The sequence below is a fragment of the Netta rufina genome (assembly GCF_964035555.1).
Source record: "Netta rufina genome assembly, chromosome: 11".
Classification (NCBI taxonomy): domain Eukaryota; kingdom Metazoa; phylum Chordata; class Aves; order Anseriformes; family Anatidae; genus Netta; species Netta rufina.
The window spans coordinates 4,089,549-4,109,362 of record NC_140134.1 but is presented as its reverse complement, the minus strand read 5'-3'; the positions used below and the strand labels follow the sequence as shown (position 1 = coordinate 4,109,362).

Here is a 19,814-nt window from a genome sequence, read left to right as displayed (position 1 = left end):
TGTATGTTTCGAAGGAAAAAAGCGGAGTCAGAATACTTCAGTAGTGTCAAGTGCATATTTATTAACTCTCTTGCCTCAGCACAGCAGTTGCTTGAGCATATACAAATTGTTGTTATAATTTGTTTATATTACATTTGTGCATAGTAGGAATGTTGACTAACTCCTCGTCCCTTTTTTTTAAGGCAGATCTGACAAGTGCCCGATGGTGACCAGTTCTGACAGCACTGAGGTGCCACTGAAGCCTTAGAGCAGGGTGCGGCCGATCGCCACGCTTCACTTCTGCTAGGCAGGGTTGTGGTTATTGCTTTGCTGCAGTGTGACCGCGGTGCTGGTACGACGGGGATAGTGCATGTCTTCCCTTGAGGTCCAGATCCCTTTCCCAGTGCTTCTGCTGTAACATGTCATGCGACATATAAAAAAAAAAAAAGCAGCTATTGAAGTTAGTTTGTCTGCATAGTGCCCAGGTGAGAAACTTCGTTTTTTTCCCAGTACAAGTTGACTTGCACTTGCAGAAACCTGTACAACTACATTATTGCCCTGTGCTTTTATTTACACATTGTTAGCTGAGAGCCCTGTGGTACTTTCCTCTTCTGTGTGGGATTCTTCCACACTCTTCTTCCAACTTTTTTGTGGTAAGCACGAAGCCTCAACTGCTTTTTAAGAATAAAGTCGTATTTAGGAAAACCTTCAATTGCAAAGCATTTCTGAACTCTAAATTGCGTTAACATTTGCACAGTATATTTACAAATATGGGTTCATTGGTTATAAATACTGGGAAGCCCTCTAAAGCAGACAGACTTTTGTGCCTGTTGCACTCTATGCCTGCTGTGATTCATCCCCAGGCTGTAAGCCTGTGGATATACTCCCTCCTCCCACGGACAGCTAGATCTCCATCGCAGGGAGAACTTGCAGACTTTGCTGCAGCCTGGCTCCTACCTCTATGATACAGCCTAGTGAAGTGCTCACTGTTCCAGTATGGGCTGTATCCTCCTAAACAAAGAAGGCAAGGCCAAGACATGACTTGTCTTTGTCTTTAATCTCTACCTGAAAGCTAAGAGTGGCTTGCAGAAGTTGGTCACTGTTAGAAGTTAAGTGTAACCCTTGCAAGTCTGCTGCACATACCCCAGAGGGTAAAGTGATGAGTTCCTGTGGTATGTGAAAACATGAATTAGTTATAGGTCTTATCTACGTTTTCTTTTTGTTCAATCCTAGTTAGTTTGTCTGTTTATGAGTATGTGGTATGTCCTATCGTGTTCGTCATTAGCTTTATGGCTGGCTGGACTGCAGATCTGGGATACTGGGGTGACATCTGAGTTGTGTAGTTATTTCACTTGCTATGTGAAGGAAGAGAGGTTACAGTTAAGTAAATGGATTTTATTTGAGTAGTTTAATACAGAAGTGTTCTTGCTCGTGGGGGTGCTGACTGGGCGCTGCAGTGTAGAGAAGAACCTTTCCATTGTTTCCTTGTTTCTACCTTTTGTCTCAACTGGTCTTATTTACATGTGCATCGCTTCTCTGTGGAATGAGGTGGTGTTGTGGGTGTGGTCTGGAGTCGTATCAGGCATAATACCTTATGTTTTTGCCAAAATCTTTGCCAAAGAATAGTTTTTCTCTTGTTTAGAAACCTACGGTAAAGCCAACTTTCCCCATGGAACCTGAGGGGCGATGTGCTTGGGTCTGTGTATGGGAGTGAAAGAAGCAAAGCAGCAGTTGGCATTAGAGACTGCCACCCGCTTTCACCGAGAGAGAAGGATATAAAGCTGGGAGCTTGACAGAAACTGAACAGTTATGATCCATACACTCTCTCCTTAATGCATCTTTGTACGAAAAGACTTGTTAGTCACAATGTATTAACGTGTGTGGGTGATTTAGCAGATATTTTGTGTCTGCTCCCAAGTAGGTCGTGCACACATCTCTTCTGAAATGTTGTGTGCCTTTAGAAATAAATGGGACATGTGAACTGTGTAATTGCTTCCCAGCCACGCTTCGACATGGAGAGGTGGCACACCTCTTTATCTCTGAGCACCCATCAACATGAATGCAAACAGGTGACACGTAAACTTCTTGGCTGTGTGCTAAAGAGGTGGTGCTAGAAAAATACTCCTGGTAGGAGTACTGTCTGAAGTGTGCCCTTACTCTTCCTTTAGCAGAGTTTGGGGTAAGTGGTATACTTTACTTTAAATTGATGTGCCTTAGGACTGTCTGAATAAGAGCATTTTCAGATTTCTTGAATTTTATGCTGTGTGTTTACGCGTTTTTACTTGCAGCTTGGTGCTTTTTTCTTCTTTTTGCTTATGTTCTCTTATCACTTCCTGCCTTCTTCCTCCTTCCCTCCATCAGCTCTGTAGCAGTGCAAGAGCCGTGTGTTTTGAGTGATGCCTGCTTGTTCAAAAAGCACATTCCCTGTCCCTGTAGTGCAAAGGAGAAATCCTGCACCAAGCCAATTTCTGTAAGTTTTCAGGAACAATGCTGCCATAGTCCTAAGTGTTTTATCACACAATAGGATTATATTATTTGTATCCCAGAGGCAAAAATATGAGCCACTAGCCTTGGTGCCTGTTAACGTGAAACTACCTTGGACTAGGAACTTTCCTGAATGAGAGCTGCACCTGCTTTGTGGAGCATCCCTTGGCAAAGCACCATCTGGACGTGTGTGTTATGGGCAGGCTCCAGAGCAGCAGCCGTACAGGCACAGGTTAAGAGATGGCTGGGAGGGTCCTGTCAGCCCCTGGAGTTTTCCCAGAACTGTTTGTAACCCCTGTCTGTCTGCGTGCCAGGCTAAGTGCAAAGCCAGAGCTGCGTGGGGTTCAAGGAGGGCTTTACCAAAGAAGCAGCCCTTCTTGCTGTGGAGTCTAAGCTGTCTCCTCCAGTGATTCCTACCCCCAGACAAGGACTTACTTTTAAAAGTGGGTTTGGGGAAGGGTTATTTTACAACAATTTCAGGTGCTGCTTTTTTTTTTTTTCCTTTCTTTTGGAGACCTGATAAACTCTGATTGTGTCATCAATTTTCTCTTATTCTTCCATTCCTACCTCCCACCCTCTTGATATAAGAGGTGTAGAAATGTGGAAGAAAAAACGAAAGTGTGATGCTATAAAGCCTAATACAAAGCACAGCAGAAGCGGAAGAAAGAAATGGGACAGCTTCATAGTAACAGGTCCAGGATTTTGAGAAATGCGCCGGCAGTTTTTTTCTATGCATATACTTTTCTGTGAATATATTCTTATTTCTGTAGTATGGAGCTGGATGTGTCTGGACTCTAGGACTGCAGGCCTTGGAAGCAGAGGGTGGAGGTTGCTTTTTAAATATTTGTACAGGGAGGAGGACAAAGTTTGAAACTGCCCTGAAAGTAACTCTGCATGTCTCCAAGGATAGGTTAACTGTGCAGGGTTTCACAAGAACCACTCCCTGGAGATAGTTGAATAACAGATTGGCATTATGGGGTGCAGTGAAAGGTGTGTGCATTTCAAAAGCCTAAAGAGAAACTTTTCTTCTGAAGCAACCCCTTTAGAAAGCATTTTTATGCCCTTCCTGTGAAGGGCTCCTCGCTTTCTACCAATCATTTACAAATTATATTTGTTATCAGCCATATGGAGAGCCATATTGAGTTTTAAGTGGTCTGTTTGGTGTGGCCTGTTTGCCCAAACAGATGTTCCACAAATCTGATATAACAGCGGAGATACCTTAAGTTTTTTTTTCTCTCCAGGGTCTAAGGCTTTCTCCTAGCTCTGGCCAGTGGAAGGGTTCAGCTGTTTAGCTGTAACTCGTAGCAGAACTAAACCTTAACAGCTTCTTACTGTTCCAAGTGATGCTGCTGCAGTGCCTGTAAGATCTTGCACAGGATGAAATAAAATTTAGGTTGTGAGGAAGTTAATTTAACAGTGACTAGCTGGCATTATTGTTTGTATCTGCTGCTAAAAATATGCTCTACAGGCCTATGGCTAGCTAACAAAATACCAACAAGACAAGGCAAATACTTCTCTATGAGTGCAGAAGCATAGTAGAAGATGTGAAGCGAGCTTCTCTTTGTATAATATACTGGCTGTAAGACTTGCATTTAAGCCTCTTTTAGGCAACAGTAAATTTAGGGGTATTGAAGCTGAAAGAACATATACTTGAGTAGAGGGGATATTTACACAGCTCTTTGCCCTTGGCAGAACATCTGAGAGCAATAGAAACACTGTATAAGAGAAGGAAGTCTAAATAAAATCTAATCTTCAGTAAAAACCTCCGTGTTTGCTTTTTAAAGCATTTTCCCTTCCTTCTAATGCATTTGAATGAAAAGAGGCTTTGTAGAGCCACAAAGTAAATGATCTGTTTTTTTTCTTTTTCCCCAAGATGGGGAAGGATTTAAAAACAAGCAAACAAACATGCACACACGCAAGCTTTTGCTTGTGTTTGTGATTGTGTTTGTTGGCTCAGGCTTCTCACGTCTGCTAAAAAAAATTCTCATGTCAGTGCGTGGCTGCCTGTTCCACTTGCTCACTGGACTGTATCACTGTCAGACCTGCGTGGTGGATGCAGGCCTGCAGCTGTGGTATATTTATGTAAAATAAGTATTATTTTTTTTTTTGTTTGTTTGTTTCAACCTCTTAATCTGTTGGAAAATGTGTTAAAACCCAGCAGTGGAAAGTGAATGGGTTGGCTCTCACGTGTTAGTGCCCAAGTGTTAACTCTGGTAGCTTATCATAGTTAAATTCCAATCCTGCAAGGTCTTGCTGTTATTGCTGGTGTAATGTAAAGTAAGCGTTGGCTGGGGATGGGGACGTTTCAGGACAAGAAAAAGTAAAAAGTTGTCTAATGCTTTCCACTGACTCTTCCGTCAGAGGTATCTCAGAATAAATCTGATTCTCTGCATTTGGTCACGGCAAGCCCAGGCACGGCTAAACTGATTGATCGGGGCTCTGTCTTGTATCCAAGAGCAGTACTGATGTAAAGCTGAAACTTCAGAGAGAGTTATAGTTTTAGTTTAATGGTGGTGATTGACGCCTACTTACTAGGGGTACGGGTTTGTTCCAGTCCTCCAGCTGTGAGTTGATATTCACGAAATGAATTGGTTTGTATCTTGGTATCCATTTCCCCCCTTGATAAGAGGCGACTGTATGCCAGTTTTCTGTTGCTTTTAGAAAGGTTATTTTAGGCTTATCTTTTCATGTTCATTTCTCTGAAAACAACATAAGGCAGCTCTCTGTTTGTTTAGGGGGAAGAGACGCTCAGTAGCTACTCAACAGGAAAGTACTAGTGCACCTGCACTAGTCTTTCTAGTATGCATTACATTTTCCAGAGCTTTTTGTTATATGTTCCAGCTGGTTTTGCACTTTGATCAGAATATATCCAACACGGTATAGCTTAAAACTAGCATCCTAATAAAAACTTTTGAAAATTGCCCTCTAAACTTTATTAAAAATGCTATTTTTATTCTGTTATGAAAATACTTGCTTGAGACTGAAAAATAGCTATTAATAGAGAAATGGTTGTCATATGAAAGAAGACAGAAATATGGTCAACTACTCTGAGAGCCTGTTAGAGAGCGTTTGCAAAAGTTGAATAAATATGTAATATTTGAAGTGTTGTGGTGCCTTTTTATTTAAATGTAGTGGGCAGTCTGAGGGGGGGGGAAGGATTTTGTGTGTTAATAATGTCACAATAAATGTGAGATCAGAATTGCATTGCTAATGCATTTAAGCAGCTTTTGCCAGCTTTCACACAGGTTAAAAACAGTTATGCAGTTCATTTTCCAGGCACCTTGAATGCTTTTCTTTGATCTTGATTTTCAGTCTTTCCTGAAGAAGCCAAAATTGTGTTACATCCACTTTGTAGTAAAAGGTGCATAATAGAAATGAATTCTGTTTTTTTTTTTTTTCCTCTCCTGTCACAGCTAAATTTCTGTTTGATACTTGGCATAATTGAGAGTTTAAGGTGAAAGCAGTGTAAAAGAACACAGAACTGGGCCTGCTGCTGGATGCTTTGTAGTTCAAGTGGTGACTTGTATTTTAAACATCTGTCAAAAGAAGCCTTGGTGGAGTTGTTGCCTAACTAACACTTTTTGCTTTGCTTTTTAAGGTGTCTCCTGAATTCTCACTATGTCTGATGGGGACTATGATTACCTCATAAAATTTCTAGCACTCGGTGACTCTGGAGTAGGAAAGACCAGCCTTCTTTACCAATATACAGATGGCAAATTTAATTCCAAGTTTATCACAACCGTGGGCATCGACTTCCGGGAAAAGAGAGTGGTGAGTTTTCACAAGCAGTGTGCTACTTCAAAATGATAGCTGTTTGGTAGCTGGTGGCTAACATCTGTTTTTTTTTTTTTTTTTTTTTTTTTTTCCAAATCTATTCTGCTAATCTTTATGTGTAGGCATGCCATCCATAGTTACTATATATTTAATTTTGTGACAAGGGAATTATCTTATTTGGCCTGTTTTTATTTTTTTTTTTGTGTGTCCATTTTCCCCAAAGTTAAAGTAACAAGAGGCGATTCTAAGCAACCATATCATACTGCTCAGGAGGGGTAGATGAGTGTATCTGCTCAGTGGGTTGTGCTCACAGAAGCTCATGTTGAACTCTACGTGAGGAAGGCTTGAGCTGTCACAAAAAATGTTTTTGTTGTTTGTGAACTGAAACGGCTTTAAAACCATTTAAATATATGTGAAAGAAATCAGGTAATGTGATGTATAGAGCTGATCAGGCTTCCTGAGCAGTTACCGCTATGAGAGAAGAATTATGGAAGACAAAGTAGAAAGGCTTTTTTAACCCCCAAGTTGTTGTTCAAGTAGGAAAATATGCTTTTGATGGGATGCTGCAGGGCACTGCATCATGATAACTGGCTGGGTGCTGGTCCTGCCTGCACTAAGAAATTGAGTTAGCACAGCTTTTTCTTTCATTCTCATGTGGAAGTACTAAATGTCTTTCAGTGTAGTCTGTTAAAATTTTGAGTGCCCCTTGAATATTGTGTTCAGTTCTGGGACCTTTTTCTACAGTAATTGAGTTGCTTGAGCATGTACAGTTGAAGGGACTAGAAAACAAGACGTGTGAGGGGAGCAGCTGAGGGATCTGGGGCTGTTTAGTCTGGAGAAGAGCAGGCTGAGGCCTCATCGCTCCGTACAACTACCTGAAGGAAGGTTGCAGTAAAGGTGTCAGTTCTCTTCTCAGGTGACAAGTGACAGGGAATGGCTTCAAGCTGAGACAGGGGAGGTTTAGATTGGAAGTTAAGAAGAATTTCGTCATGGAGGGGGGCTGGTTAAGCATTGGAATGGGCTGCCCAGGGAAGTGTCACTGTCCGTGGAGGCACTTAAGAGAGATCTGGAGATGGTACTAAGGAACGTGGCTCAGTGATGGGACTTTGGACATCAGGTTGACGGTTGGACTTGACGATCTTGAAAGTCTTTTCCAACCTAGATGGTTCTATGATTACCCAAGTGTCTAGAAGTCTGGGTGCTGTAAGATTAGGACATTGTATAGACTGGCTTTTGGTGGATGACATGCACCACAGCAGTGGAAGGAGTAAATGTCCTCCTGTGATGTGAAACTAGTCTCTTGAATAACTTAGTATTCCTTTTGTGGGATGGTATGCATGATGGATTTTCTCGGTTGGCATGTCTGATAATTGAGTTTAAGTTTCACAGCCTGATTCATCTAATCCACAAATTCAGTAAGCTTATGTGTCTTTAAAGATAACATTTGTAACTCCAGTAATCTTAGGTACAACAACAATTGAAGGAAAAGACAATCCAATGTGAAGTGTTCTAAACAACAAGTGAACCTATTTTTATCTGATCTTTTCAAAGCTAACAGATGTCCTTGTTTATATTTTCACGCTGAGTAAACTCTTCAGCTTTCATTATTAGCATCCAATTTCTGCTTTTATAAACTATGATATGACAAGATCTACCCTAATCTCTTTCAATAATTTTTTGACAACTAAAAAGATACATCATTAGCTTGGAGTATGTTCTGTTTGCTAATGATGTTCTGTTACTGGTACAAATTTATTGCCAGGTTGCATGTTGTGATCGTTGCTGTCCTATAATTACATTTTCATGTGAATAGGATAGAACATAATAGTAAAAAGTAGAAAATTGAAATACAAAAAATAAGCTTGCCTGGTGAAACTCAGTGGCCACTCTAAATATTTGCTTGGAACATGTAGTCTATTGGAAATGTTTTTTTTTTTTTTAATTTTTTTTTTTAGTTCCAACTTATCCTTATTTTTAAATATTCAATTAAATACAAAATTGAAATGCAACTCGTATTACTTTTGTCATAAAGTAAAGGGATTGACTTGTAGTTGGGTATCCTTGCATTGGCAATGCTAGTTTTGCTGCATTTAAGAACTTGAAATGTCAGTTATTTTGTGTTTCGTAGAGGTTGGCCTGCTAACACTCAGTCTTGCAAATTTACCTTTTGAAGGTGTATAGGCCAAATGGTCCAGATGGCGTTGGTGGCAGAGGACAGCGGATACATCTTCAACTCTGGGATACTGCAGGGCAGGAGAGGTATGTTTCCGTCCCTGCCCCTCCAATCTAGAAAGTGAAGCAGGTGCTATCAAGTTAGATGCAAATGGAACCAAGTACATGAATTCTCCTTATTGATTGTTAGATTTTATTGGTATGACTCATGATGGGTAAATGTATTTACTATGGTGTTGGACAGTGATGACACTTTCTCATGAGTACCCATTAAATCACAACTGTATTACATTAGAATCTTAAAACTGTAATTGTTGCTTTTTGTTTTCTGGAGACTTTCAGTTTATTTTTTCATGGTCAACACATATAGCTGTTTTTAAGGTTTTTCTTTTTTTATTTTTTTAAACCTCTGTGAATATGCCAAGGTGATGGAAAAGTCGGACTGGTGAAATCACATCAGACGGTTCTTTCCTATTTGTCCATTAAAAGACAAACATCCTAACGGTTGATTGTCTGAAAATCAAGAACCGATGTGTGTTGTAACAAGTTTTAGTTCAAAGTTTGTTTTTTGTTCTCATTTTAATTTCTGAATCTTGATGAAGGCATGCTGTATAATGCAAGACTTTATTTAAAGCTCTCATGCTTGAGTGAAATATCTCCTTGACTTCCTTAGGCCTGGGTTAGGCCATAGTAATGTTAGCAATTCCTGTTATCCGTTCCTTACATCAGCAAAATAATTATTATGAATATTTCGTTCTGGTTAATCCAGTCTTTAGATACCTCGGTTTCATGACTATATGTGATTATATTTTCAAAGTAACTTATCAGATGTGCTGAATAATTTCACTTTGCTGCTCTAGGTTTCGTAGCTTGACTACAGCTTTCTTCAGAGATGCCATGGGGTTTCTTCTACTCTTTGATCTGACAAACGAGCAAAGCTTCCTCAATGTCAGGAACTGGATAAGTATGGCATTCTTTCTTCTTTCTTTTCTCTCTTTGTATTTCTGCAGCAGTGGATGGGGGCTGTTTTTGCAAATGTCTCACTGAGAAATAGAACTGAAAATACTGGTTTTTGAAGATTTCTCAGGAAGAAGAAAGTAAAGGTTGCATTTGTAATTGTGATAGCTGTTGGTGGCTTCTAGTGTTTACCTGAAATTCAGCTTTGCCTACTTAATGTTGAATTTTAACCTATATAAAAGCAAGCTCAGAGAGCATCATATCCCTGACTCAGGTGATATTCAGTAATTTAAGCCTGTGGAAAGCCTATTTGACTCACCTGAAGCTTTGTCAGCAAAGCTTAACGGAAGGCAAAAGTTACTAGGCTGGTGTGTCTAGGGGAAGCCTTGCTCAAACCTGTTGCATCATCCATCAGGAGAAGGAAGTAGTTGTACTTTTTTTTTTCTGCCAGCTCAGTGAAGATGCTTGTTGAGCATAATCCTTTAAGCTACAAATACACAGCTGCTCTGCCAGCCTTCACAGGCTTCTGCTCCCTCAGCTTGTTCACTGAGTGTGTGAGAGTGGCATCTACCTGTTCCCTGCCTCCTCAGTACAACTGCAAAAGTCTTGAGAGAGAATAGATAACGCAATTGTTTCTCTTTCAGAAAGTCATTTAACCTGAAAGTCGTTGTGTCTCCTGAAACAGTAATATTCTTGAAGAGGAGCTGTATGTGACAGTAAGTCATGACTCCTATTCATATTATTTCTGTTAGGTCAGCTACAAATGCATGCGTATTGTGAAAACCCTGACATTGTATTATGTGGAAACAAGAGTGATCTGGAAGACCAAAGAATGGTGAAAGAAGAAGAGGCTAAGGAACTTGCAGAAAAATATGGGTAAGTAACTTCCTTCCAGTTATTGCTGTGTTTAAAGCAAAGTGAAATGCTTTCCGTAATGCCTTTTCTGAATAATGGAAGGTTATTGTGTGAAGTATTTTTAGAATGCTGAACTGACCTATACAATACCCCCCCACACCTTTTTTTTTTTTTTTTTTTTTTCCTGTCAGAGATTAATGTTTTCTGCATCGTCTAAAAAATTGCACTTAATCTTCCACTGGAGATTAGTTGATCTTCTTTCCTTGGTAGCAAGCAAAGTAAAAAGAAAGTAAATGGTTTCACAAACATTTTGGAGAACACGTAGATTTTAGCTGTAAAAGCAGGTGAATTACAGTGCTCTAATTACTTGCTCTTGCCTGTGCTGAAGCTTTCTATAAGGCACAGAAAACCTGGGTCTCTTGTGAAGCAAAATCTAAAAGCATTTGGTGAAGTGATGACCATCGCATGAGATTTTAGGGGGGAGGAAGTAATGCCAAGCAATGACATCCTAATTTACAAGTTGAGTTTTGTTACACCAGTTTGTTGTAGAGCAGCTCTTGCCACTGGCATGGCAGCTGAAACCTGCTGCCTCAGTTTCTTTGAGAGCCTCGGGACTCATTCACAGGCATTTGGAGAGTAATTACAGAGTACTGGGTTCCCACAGAAGAAAGCAATGGTCTGGATCATTGTTCCCCTGTTGTCTGTCCCCCTGCCCGTACTGCCAGCCTGTTCAGTCTTTCCTCAGTTGTTCAAGCAATTTTGTGCTTAACTGAGTTCTAGGTCACTTAGCCTCAAAAGGTTCAGCTGTGTCTTCTGGCAGGCACCTGCACTCTCGCAGACTCCGAGAGAGCCTGAAAACCAAACATCAAACAGATCAGCAGAAAGACAGGGCAGCCTTCTATTTCTCCATCCCTACAGGCAAGGGTCATGTGTCCCTAAAGGAGCGATGGCAAAGTTTTTCTTCCTATCATATGCTAATTAATCCCATAGCACTCTTATAACTCATGAAACTATTCCAATGGCTTTCATCTCTGCACTACATTTGTGTTTCAGTGTGGATCAGAAGTGTGTTTTTTGAAGCAAATCTTCTGACCTGTTAGATTCACGTAGTGGAGCAGCCTTCTAGCATGTGAACTGGATTCCTTCTCCCTTAAAAACTAAACCAGATAATGTGCTCCAACCAGTAATTTGTATCTAGAATAGTGGGGGGGATTCTGGGGGTCTAGACGTGATTTTGGACCAGCTCTAAACCACAAGACACATGTAGTGTGAACACCGAGTCCTAAATGGTAATTGTTGTGTTCTGTAGGTTTGGTTTTGTGCCATGCTGTTTTCTATCACAGATGTAGACACAAACTAGCTTTTCTTGACCTTGAAGACCAATAAAAAGCAAATTGTCTGTTAGAAATAAATGCGTTTAGTGCACTGTGGCATTGAGACAGAATAGGTGCTAGGATTTGCATACTTTCCCAAATGCTTGTGAGAAGAAGCAAACTAAATCCTAATGTAGCAAACAGTTGTCTGTTGACTGAAGTATGAGATACTCAGTGTCCTCTTTCTGTGGAAAGACCTTGTACTGGTAAGTGATATGTTTTGAAAATGGTTACAGGAGACCTAGACGTTTAGATTAGTCATTGGATCTTTCAAATTAAATAAAAAAAAATTAAAATTATGAAGTGTTTAATTTCAGTCAATAGGGTGGTAACACTAATGGTGCTGCTCTGGCACCACCCTGTGGAGAACAGTGAGCACTGAAGGTGAAAGCCTACAGTCTCACCAGTGAAACATCCTCAGCAATAATGGAAAGTAGCAGTATGTGTTCAATACCCAGGTGTCCAGAAACTTTTTCTAGCAAAGACGTAAGGGGGTATGAGTGTGCTGAAATGAACCTTTTACCAAAAAATAAACAAACAAGCAAACATAAAAACTGCTGCCTAAACTTTGTCAAGATATCTCAGAAGTCCACTAGAAAAAGGAGTGGTCGTCAGGAGAATTAGGAAGCCACCTACTTGTAGTAGTTCCAAAATATAGAGGGACTGGATGGGTAAAAGTACATAGAATCATAGAATCATAGAATATCCTGAGTTGGAAGGGACCCTTAAGGATCATCAAGTCCAACTCTTGACACCGCACAGGTCTACCCAAAAGTTCAGACCATGTGACTAAGTGCACAGTCCAATCTCTTCTTAAATTCAGCCAGGCTCGGTGCAGTGACCACTTCCCTGGGGAGCCTGTTCCAGTGTGCAACCACCCTCTCTGTGAAGAACCCCCTCCTGATGTCCAGCCTAAATTTCCCCTGCCTCAGCTTAACCCCGTTCCCGCGGGTCCTGTCACTGGTGTTAATGGAGAAAAGGTCTCCTGCCTCTCGACACCCCCTTACGAGGAAGTTGTAGACTGTGATGAGGTCTCCCCTCAGTCTCCTCTTCTCCAGGCTGAACAGGCCCAGTGACCTCAGCCGTTCCTCGTACGTCTTCCCCTCCAGGCCTTTCACCATCTTCGTAGCCCTCCTCTGGACACTTTCCAACAGTTTCATGTCCTTTTTATACTGTGGTGCCCAGAACTGCACACAGTACTCGAGGTGAGGCCGCACCAGCGCAGAGTAGAGCGGGACAATCACCTCCCTTGACCTACTAGCGATGCCGTGCTTGATGCACCCCAGGACACGGTTGGCCCTCCTGGCTGCCAGGGCACACTGCTGGCTCATATTCAACTTGCTGTCTACCACGACCCCCAGATCCCTCTCTTCCAGGCTGCTCTCCAGCGTCTCATCGCCCAGTCTGTACATGCAGCCAGGGTTTCCCCGTCCCAGGTGCAGGACCCGGCACTTGCTCTTATTGAACTTCATGCGGTTGGTGATCGCCCAGCTCTCCAACCTGTCCAGATCCCTCTGTAAGGCCTTTACGCCCTCATTTGAGTCCACAACTCCTCCAAGTTTGGTGTCATCAGCAAACTTGCTCAAAATACCCTCTATTCCTACATCCAGATCGTTTATAAAAATATTGAAAAGTACCGGCCCTAAAATGGAGCCTTGAGGGACCCCACTGGTGACCGCCCGCCAGCCTGACGCAGCCCCATTTACCATAACCCTTTGGGCCCTGCCCGTTAGCCAATTGCTCACCCATCGTATGATGTTTTTATTTAGCTGTATGGTGGACATTTTGTCCAGTAGGATCCTATGGGAAACCGTGTCAAAAGCCTTGCTGAAGTCCAAAAAAATCACATCAGCTGGTTTCCCTTGGTCCACCATACGGGTGATCTTATCATAAAAGGAAATCAGGTTAGTTAGGCAGGACCTACCCTTCACAAACCCATGCTGGCTGGGACCAATGACTGCTCTGTCCCCCAGGTGCGCCTCAATAAGTCCGAGAACCAACTTCTCCATGATTTTACCAGGCACTGACGTGAGACTGACAGGCCTGTAATTGCTAGGGTCTTCTTTCTGACCCTTCTTGAAAATTGGCACAACATTTGCCAGCTTCCAGTCTACCGGGACCTCTCCAAATTCCCAGGATCGTTGAAAAATAATTGAAAGAGGTTCCGCGATGACATCCGCCAGCTCTTTCAGCACCCGGGGATGAATCCCATCCGGACCCATGGACTTGTAGGGATCCAGGTGGAGTAGCAAATCCCGCACACGTTCAGGGTCAGTTGGGAGTTTGTCATCCCCACCGTCCCGGTCCTCCAGCTCAGGGCACTCTGGGTCCCGAAGCCCATCATCGGCATTGAAGACAGAGGCAAAGAAGGCGTTAAGCGTCTCTGCTTTGCCTATGTCATCGTCTGTGAGGAGACCTTCCCTATCAAGGAGCGGCCCTATGTATTCTTTAGTTCTCCTTAACATGTGCAATTGCTTGAAAATTCACCTGGTGGGTCTGACACAAGACTGGCCAAAGCTTACTCTTTAATGAGGTCTGAATGTTGTGAGTCTTGAATATCTTACCCTTACCAATTTTTACAGACAGTAAGAGTCATATGCTAGTTTAGGGTGCAGTCTAAAGTACTACAGCAAGAAGGGGCCCTTTCACAATTATGACACTGAATTTTCTTCAGGTAGAAGTTGGAATTAAATTTGGTTAACCTAGCAGTTTCTCTCAGGACAGACATTTTACATTAATTTACTGTGTATTACTGCTTGCAGTTCTATTTTTACATCTGTAGCCATTTTCCAATGATAAGCTTTGAAATGGGTGAACATCAATGTCCACTACTTCTTTTAACTGCATAATTGTCCACTGGAAATAATTATCTCTATCTTCCTATTCCAGTGTCCTACTTTTTCTTTGCTGCTTTTTTTTTTCATGTGAGTTGTCTTTTTAGTCGTCTCTACTATTATCATTTTCATTTTACTCAGACTTCCTTTTCCTTGAGCATCTTTTGCTTTGCTTTCTTTATTTCCAGCTTTGTTCCTTTTATTATCTTGCTAGTGCCTTCATTCTACTGTACTTGCTCTTTCTGCTATATCCGTTTACCCTGACACACATGATATGAACTCCTATCTTTTGTCCAATCCCCTATTTCTATTTTGTGTTCTCCTTTATCTCTTTAGCCAGCTGTATCTGCTGCTTTCCGGTCTTGCTAGGCATAGGGTGTTCAGGGCAATAAGGAGAGAGGAGAAAATACCCTACGTACACTCTCCATTGTGACATGGATGCACTTCTTCCCTCAAAATCTGGATCCCCAAGCAGTGCGTGTACATGTCTTTATATTTGTCTACGGTTATTTGCTTTGGGTAGGGATGTATACTGAGCTAGACTGCTCAATAAAGGAGCAGTGGCTGCTGAGTTTAGTATGAGGAAGAATATTTTATCCCTGACTTTTCTCTGCTGGAGACAGATTTCCTCAGAAAGTTGTTCCCCTGCCAGGGCTGCTGACATAAACTGTAAAACAAGTTATTACTCCAGTTCAGTGACACCTTTTGTAGTGATGATTAATAGCACCTCAGTAGAAGTCTTTGCTGCCCTGCCTGTGTGGGAACTGCATGTTGGCACTCCCTCTCTTGTGATGACACCTTAGCTTACGTAGATAGAAATCAGTAAAGAACACATTGGCAGGCAAGGCTATATAAAATAATTGCATCTGTTACAGGTGAACAGATCTGAAAAACAGACCTCAGAAACATGACTTCGGGAATTTGTACTGACCGCTGCCTCTGTAAAATAATTTAACTTAATGCTTATCCTGTTGTTCTACCAACAAAGTGAGACATTTTGTTTCTTTTGCATTTTAGGCCACTGACCACACTGTCTCTCAGTTGTGGAGTAACAATAACAGTGTTAGTGTGATTTTTAAGTATAAGGCAGTATTCATGTACTGGTTTTGCTCCTCTCCTGTGATTATGATTTAAGTTTCTGTTTTTTGCCTTCTGCAGAATACCGTACTTTGAAACCAGTGCAGCTAATGGGAATAACGTAAGCAAAGCCATTGATACTCTGCTTGACCTTATCATGAAGCGCATGGAGCGGTGTGTGGATAAGTCCTGGATCCCAGAAGGGGTAGTGCGTTCCAATGGGCACAGCTCTACAGAACAACTGAATGAGGAGCAAGAAAAAGGCAGATGTGGCTGTTAGCTCAGTTACAATTAAATTTAATGTATATGCTAAAGTATAGTACAGTTGTAGCTTAACTGTTTAACTTACAGATAAATAACATTGAGTAGTTTTTTAACGAGCTATGTTAACTCTTGATATTAATTTTGGGGTTTTGCTCTCAAACAACATAGACCTTTGCTTGCAAGCTATGCAGCTTATTAGTCATGGGACAGAAATTCATCAGTTTGGTGTAGCACTGCATATTTCCCAAATTCTTTGCTTTGGAGGGAAGGAGAGAATAGTTTTCATTAACAAAGGTAGAAGCATCTCTCGGTATGGGCAGTGAGAGAAGGTAGGTTTCTGAATTGAAGGGTAGGCATGTAATTAGGTACTGTGACAACTCTTAGTTTCTGCAAACAGCAAGAAATACGTTCTTGATTTTTGGTAGAACAGTTCTTGATTGTATTTTAACAGAAACATTTAATCATTTCATGAATCAATGACAATCATAAAGAGCAAATCCTGTATTCAGCAAAACCCTGCAAGTAGCTTTTCACTGTTTTTCAAACCTTTGGTATTTAGTGACGATGGCCAAAAGAAAGCTATTTTACATGGAGTGTAAAACTTTATGGAGAAGCATGGGGGTGCATACGTAGAGCACTTTAGGTGTGTCATGAAACTGAACATTTAAACTACAACTGTACTATGTAAAATATAGCCAACACAGCCTATGAGACCTCCTGACATCATTTGAATTTCTAGAACATGCATATACATATAAATACATGTGTAAATGGCATACGTGTACATCTGTTATGTTTCTTTTATTATTACCAGTCATGTTTTAACAGGAATGTAGGGTAACCTAGATGTCAGCAAAATTTCATCAGAACTAATGCTTTGTACTGAGTTTGTTTTACCAAACACAGATTTGTAATATTTCTTCACATTTGGATTGAAAAATGAATAATGATTCTCCTATGGTGAAATGCAGCGAAGATACCAGTTCTGTCTAAATCAGTATTTCTATAAATTTATGATGCTTATTTTCTGCTGCCAACTTTTGTGTCATGTACATCTTGGTTATCATATATTCATTTATGACTTGTTTGTTTCCTTTAGGTTGTGTTTAAAGTTACTAAGTTACTTTCCCTCCCCGCCCCCGGTAGATCAACTGAATGTCAATTTTGGTTTTGGTGGATCATGTTACTTGTTGATCATTTTTATTTATTCTTGAAGCAACCTAAGGAACAATCAGTATTTTAGGTCTTTTTTCTTTTTCTCCAGACTGATTCATAAGATGTGCCTACCAAGCTGTTTTTCTACCCTGGCAGAGGTTGTATAACTCTAAAGTATTGCCAATTAAAGTCATAACATACCAAATTGAGTCTTTTTACAGACTTTCCACAGCAGCTTGTTTACAAACTCCAATGCTATTACTGCTTTAGAAATTACATATTTATTTATTTAAATATTCTGTCTGTTTGGCTACTGCAGTTTCAGGCAAATGTTTAAATCGGTTGTGAACATGAATTGCAATGTAACACATCTTTTGAAGGACCAAAAATGTTTCTAGAACAGGAGGTAATCAAAAGATTATATACGCGGTGTGGCCTCTGGCTATATTAAGAATGTAAGAGTAAGTGTTAAAATTTGGTTCTTAAAATATTTTTACAAAATAATGTATTCTTCTTTAGCAAACACAACATGTAAATATTAAATTTTTATCACAACGTACACAGAATATTTTGAAAGTGCAATATAATTTGACTGCTCCGAGGCGAAGACAGAGATTAAAGCAATTTATATTGAATAAATGCATTTTTTTCTACTGCATCACAATATCAAGGTTCTGAAATGCTTGTGGACCGGAGTTACTGTAGTTTAATTCAGAGTGCCTTCTGAAGTTACTTACCATCATGTTTCTGACCAGTAAAGTATCAAACTCTACTGTAGCACACAATATGTTTCAATGTACTTTGGTGTCTAAGTTTATTTTAATGTAACTCTTTGCTTTTCAGAGGGTTGCAGTGGAGCTTTGTCAGGCACTGACTCTAATGGAAGTTCTTGTGTTTATAGCTCCATCCAGTTCCTGAAAACAGTAAAGAATATTGCAACCAACTACTGAGCTAAGTGACTACTGAAATGGTGTAAAAAATATTTCCTTTTGGATACTTATGTTTAGATTGGATATTAAATATTAAATGCTGAAACTGTCATATTTTTGTCATTCATATTATATGTAACTACTGTATAAAGAGTCTACATAAAATTGCTTTGATGTAAGCCTTAAATCTTATGGCACTTTTCAGTCTGTTTTAATTATTTGGTGATGAAACTTTTTGTTGCCTTTTTAGCTCTCATGAGAAATTATGGTAAATGTTTCTTGACAGTAAATTGCAGTGTTTTTACTAGTCTACTGCTAGTTTAAAAACAAAACACAAAAGTAACTTTCATGCAATGAGAAACTGGTATTTCAAGATAAGTGCTTTTTTTTTCCCCCCCTCCCGTGTCAGATGAAAATGTTGAGATCTGTAATGGAATGGAAAGTTTAGGAAAGCATTTCCATTAAGATGTTTTGTCTCAGGATTTCTTACCGAGTAATTAAACATTCCTGATCTCAACTTTGTCAGCATTTGTTGAACTGAATCGTAACATTACCCATTGTCTCAGTTCAACAACAGTCTGTGTCCTTCTTCACTGTCCCTATGCCTTATAGCTTTTTTAGTTCAAATGCATGTAAATTTCCTGCTCTAGTTTCAGTGTCACCATTCTTGTTCTCCTCTGGCATTGACTGAACCAGTCAGACGTGACGGGTGTTGCAACCTAGGTGATGCCAGAAGGAACCCAAACCCATAGAATAAAATAGAGGCGACACTTCTGTATGTATAAGACATTCAGAAACTTGCTGATGTGAGCACATAGCCACAAGAAATCAGAAGTTGGAACGGGTTCCCTGAGAAGTTATCAAGTCACCATCCTTGAAGATAATGAAAATTCAACTGGATTGGGCCCTGAGCTACTTGTTGAAAGCAGGAGAAATTACACCGGGAGTTTAGATTACCTCTAGCAATCTCAGCTAACCAGATTATACTTTCTATGAGCCCAATCCTCCAGGCACATGTGCCTGTATGTGGTTGTTCTTATTTCCGTTATGATACTTGGACAAGCATGTAAGTTTAGCAGTACATACTCTTTTCTCATAATCCAGCTGGTTTCTGGCTCCAGCAGCCCTCAATCTGTGTTGCATTTTTAGATCAGAAATAAGCAGTCTGTATCCACCATGTAGTAACATGCATTTGAAGAGGAGGTTAGCACATTGATATGAAAAAGGCAGTGAGATGAAGAAAAATCCTTGTAAATGCTTGTAGTATCACTGCTCTCATATCCATCTGTCTGTTGGGGGTGTTGGTGATGGTCTGCAATTCACCGTGCTGCAATCGTAGAAGCCACTAAAAACATCACACTGTATAGTACTCTGCCTGGAGTGAGCTTTCTTCAGTGAAATAAATACAACTGGGGCAGGGTTAGGGCAGTCATAGGGGCAGGAAACTCAAACTAATCATACTGAAAACAAATGACTGCATTTGCATAGCAGCCCTAGGCCGAGGAAATCTTGATTACTGCTTTTTGGTTTTGCCTCTAGCTGTGAACTTGATGTCTTCATAGCTTCTCTCATACAACTGCTTTGAGTATGTGTCTCTAGCTTTTCTTCCTATCACCTGGGTTGCCATCTTCTGTCACAGCCACCGAGCCTTCCCTTGGGCAGGCAGCGTGCGGCTGGCTGCTGTCTTACACAGCCCTGGCCTGCTCCCTGTCTGAGAGGCCGTGCTGAGCTGCTGGTCCTGAGGGCTGGGCGTTCAGTACCAGCCACAAGTCATGCTCTAGCAAGTCATCCTCCTGCCATAGGATGTGGCTGAGGCCCTTCAGAAAGATTGGAGCCAAGTTCCGTGCTGATAAGGGTAGTGTTGCTACTGCTCTGAATCCATTTTTATTCCTTCTATCTTTTTAATACAACCCCAGGCTGGCTGACTTTTTTGTTGCCCTACAAAGCATGTGCCCTACAGG

At 40.8% G+C, this 19,814-nt stretch overlaps 1 protein-coding gene across 3 annotated transcripts in view; it reads left to right on the top strand.

Annotated features, from left to right (window-relative positions):
* RAB27A (RAB27A, member RAS oncogene family) overlaps positions 1–17,963 on the top strand; it is a 36,506-nt gene extending 18,543 nt beyond the window's left edge. For all 3 annotated transcript variants that reach the window (XM_084293155.1, XM_084293157.1, XM_084293156.1), the window contains 5 exons: positions 6,062–6,234; positions 8,411–8,496; positions 9,270–9,373; positions 10,119–10,242; positions 15,587–17,963. In XM_084293155.1, the coding sequence (XP_084149281.1) occupies positions 6,082–6,234; positions 8,411–8,496; positions 9,270–9,373; positions 10,119–10,242; positions 15,587–15,785 (666 nt within the window). In that variant the 5' untranslated portion in view covers positions 6,062–6,081 and the 3' untranslated portion in view covers positions 15,786–17,963. The remainder of the gene's footprint in view (positions 1–6,061; positions 6,235–8,410; positions 8,497–9,269; positions 9,374–10,118; positions 10,243–15,586) is intronic.
* The last annotated feature ends 1,851 nt before the right edge of the window (positions 17,964–19,814 follow it).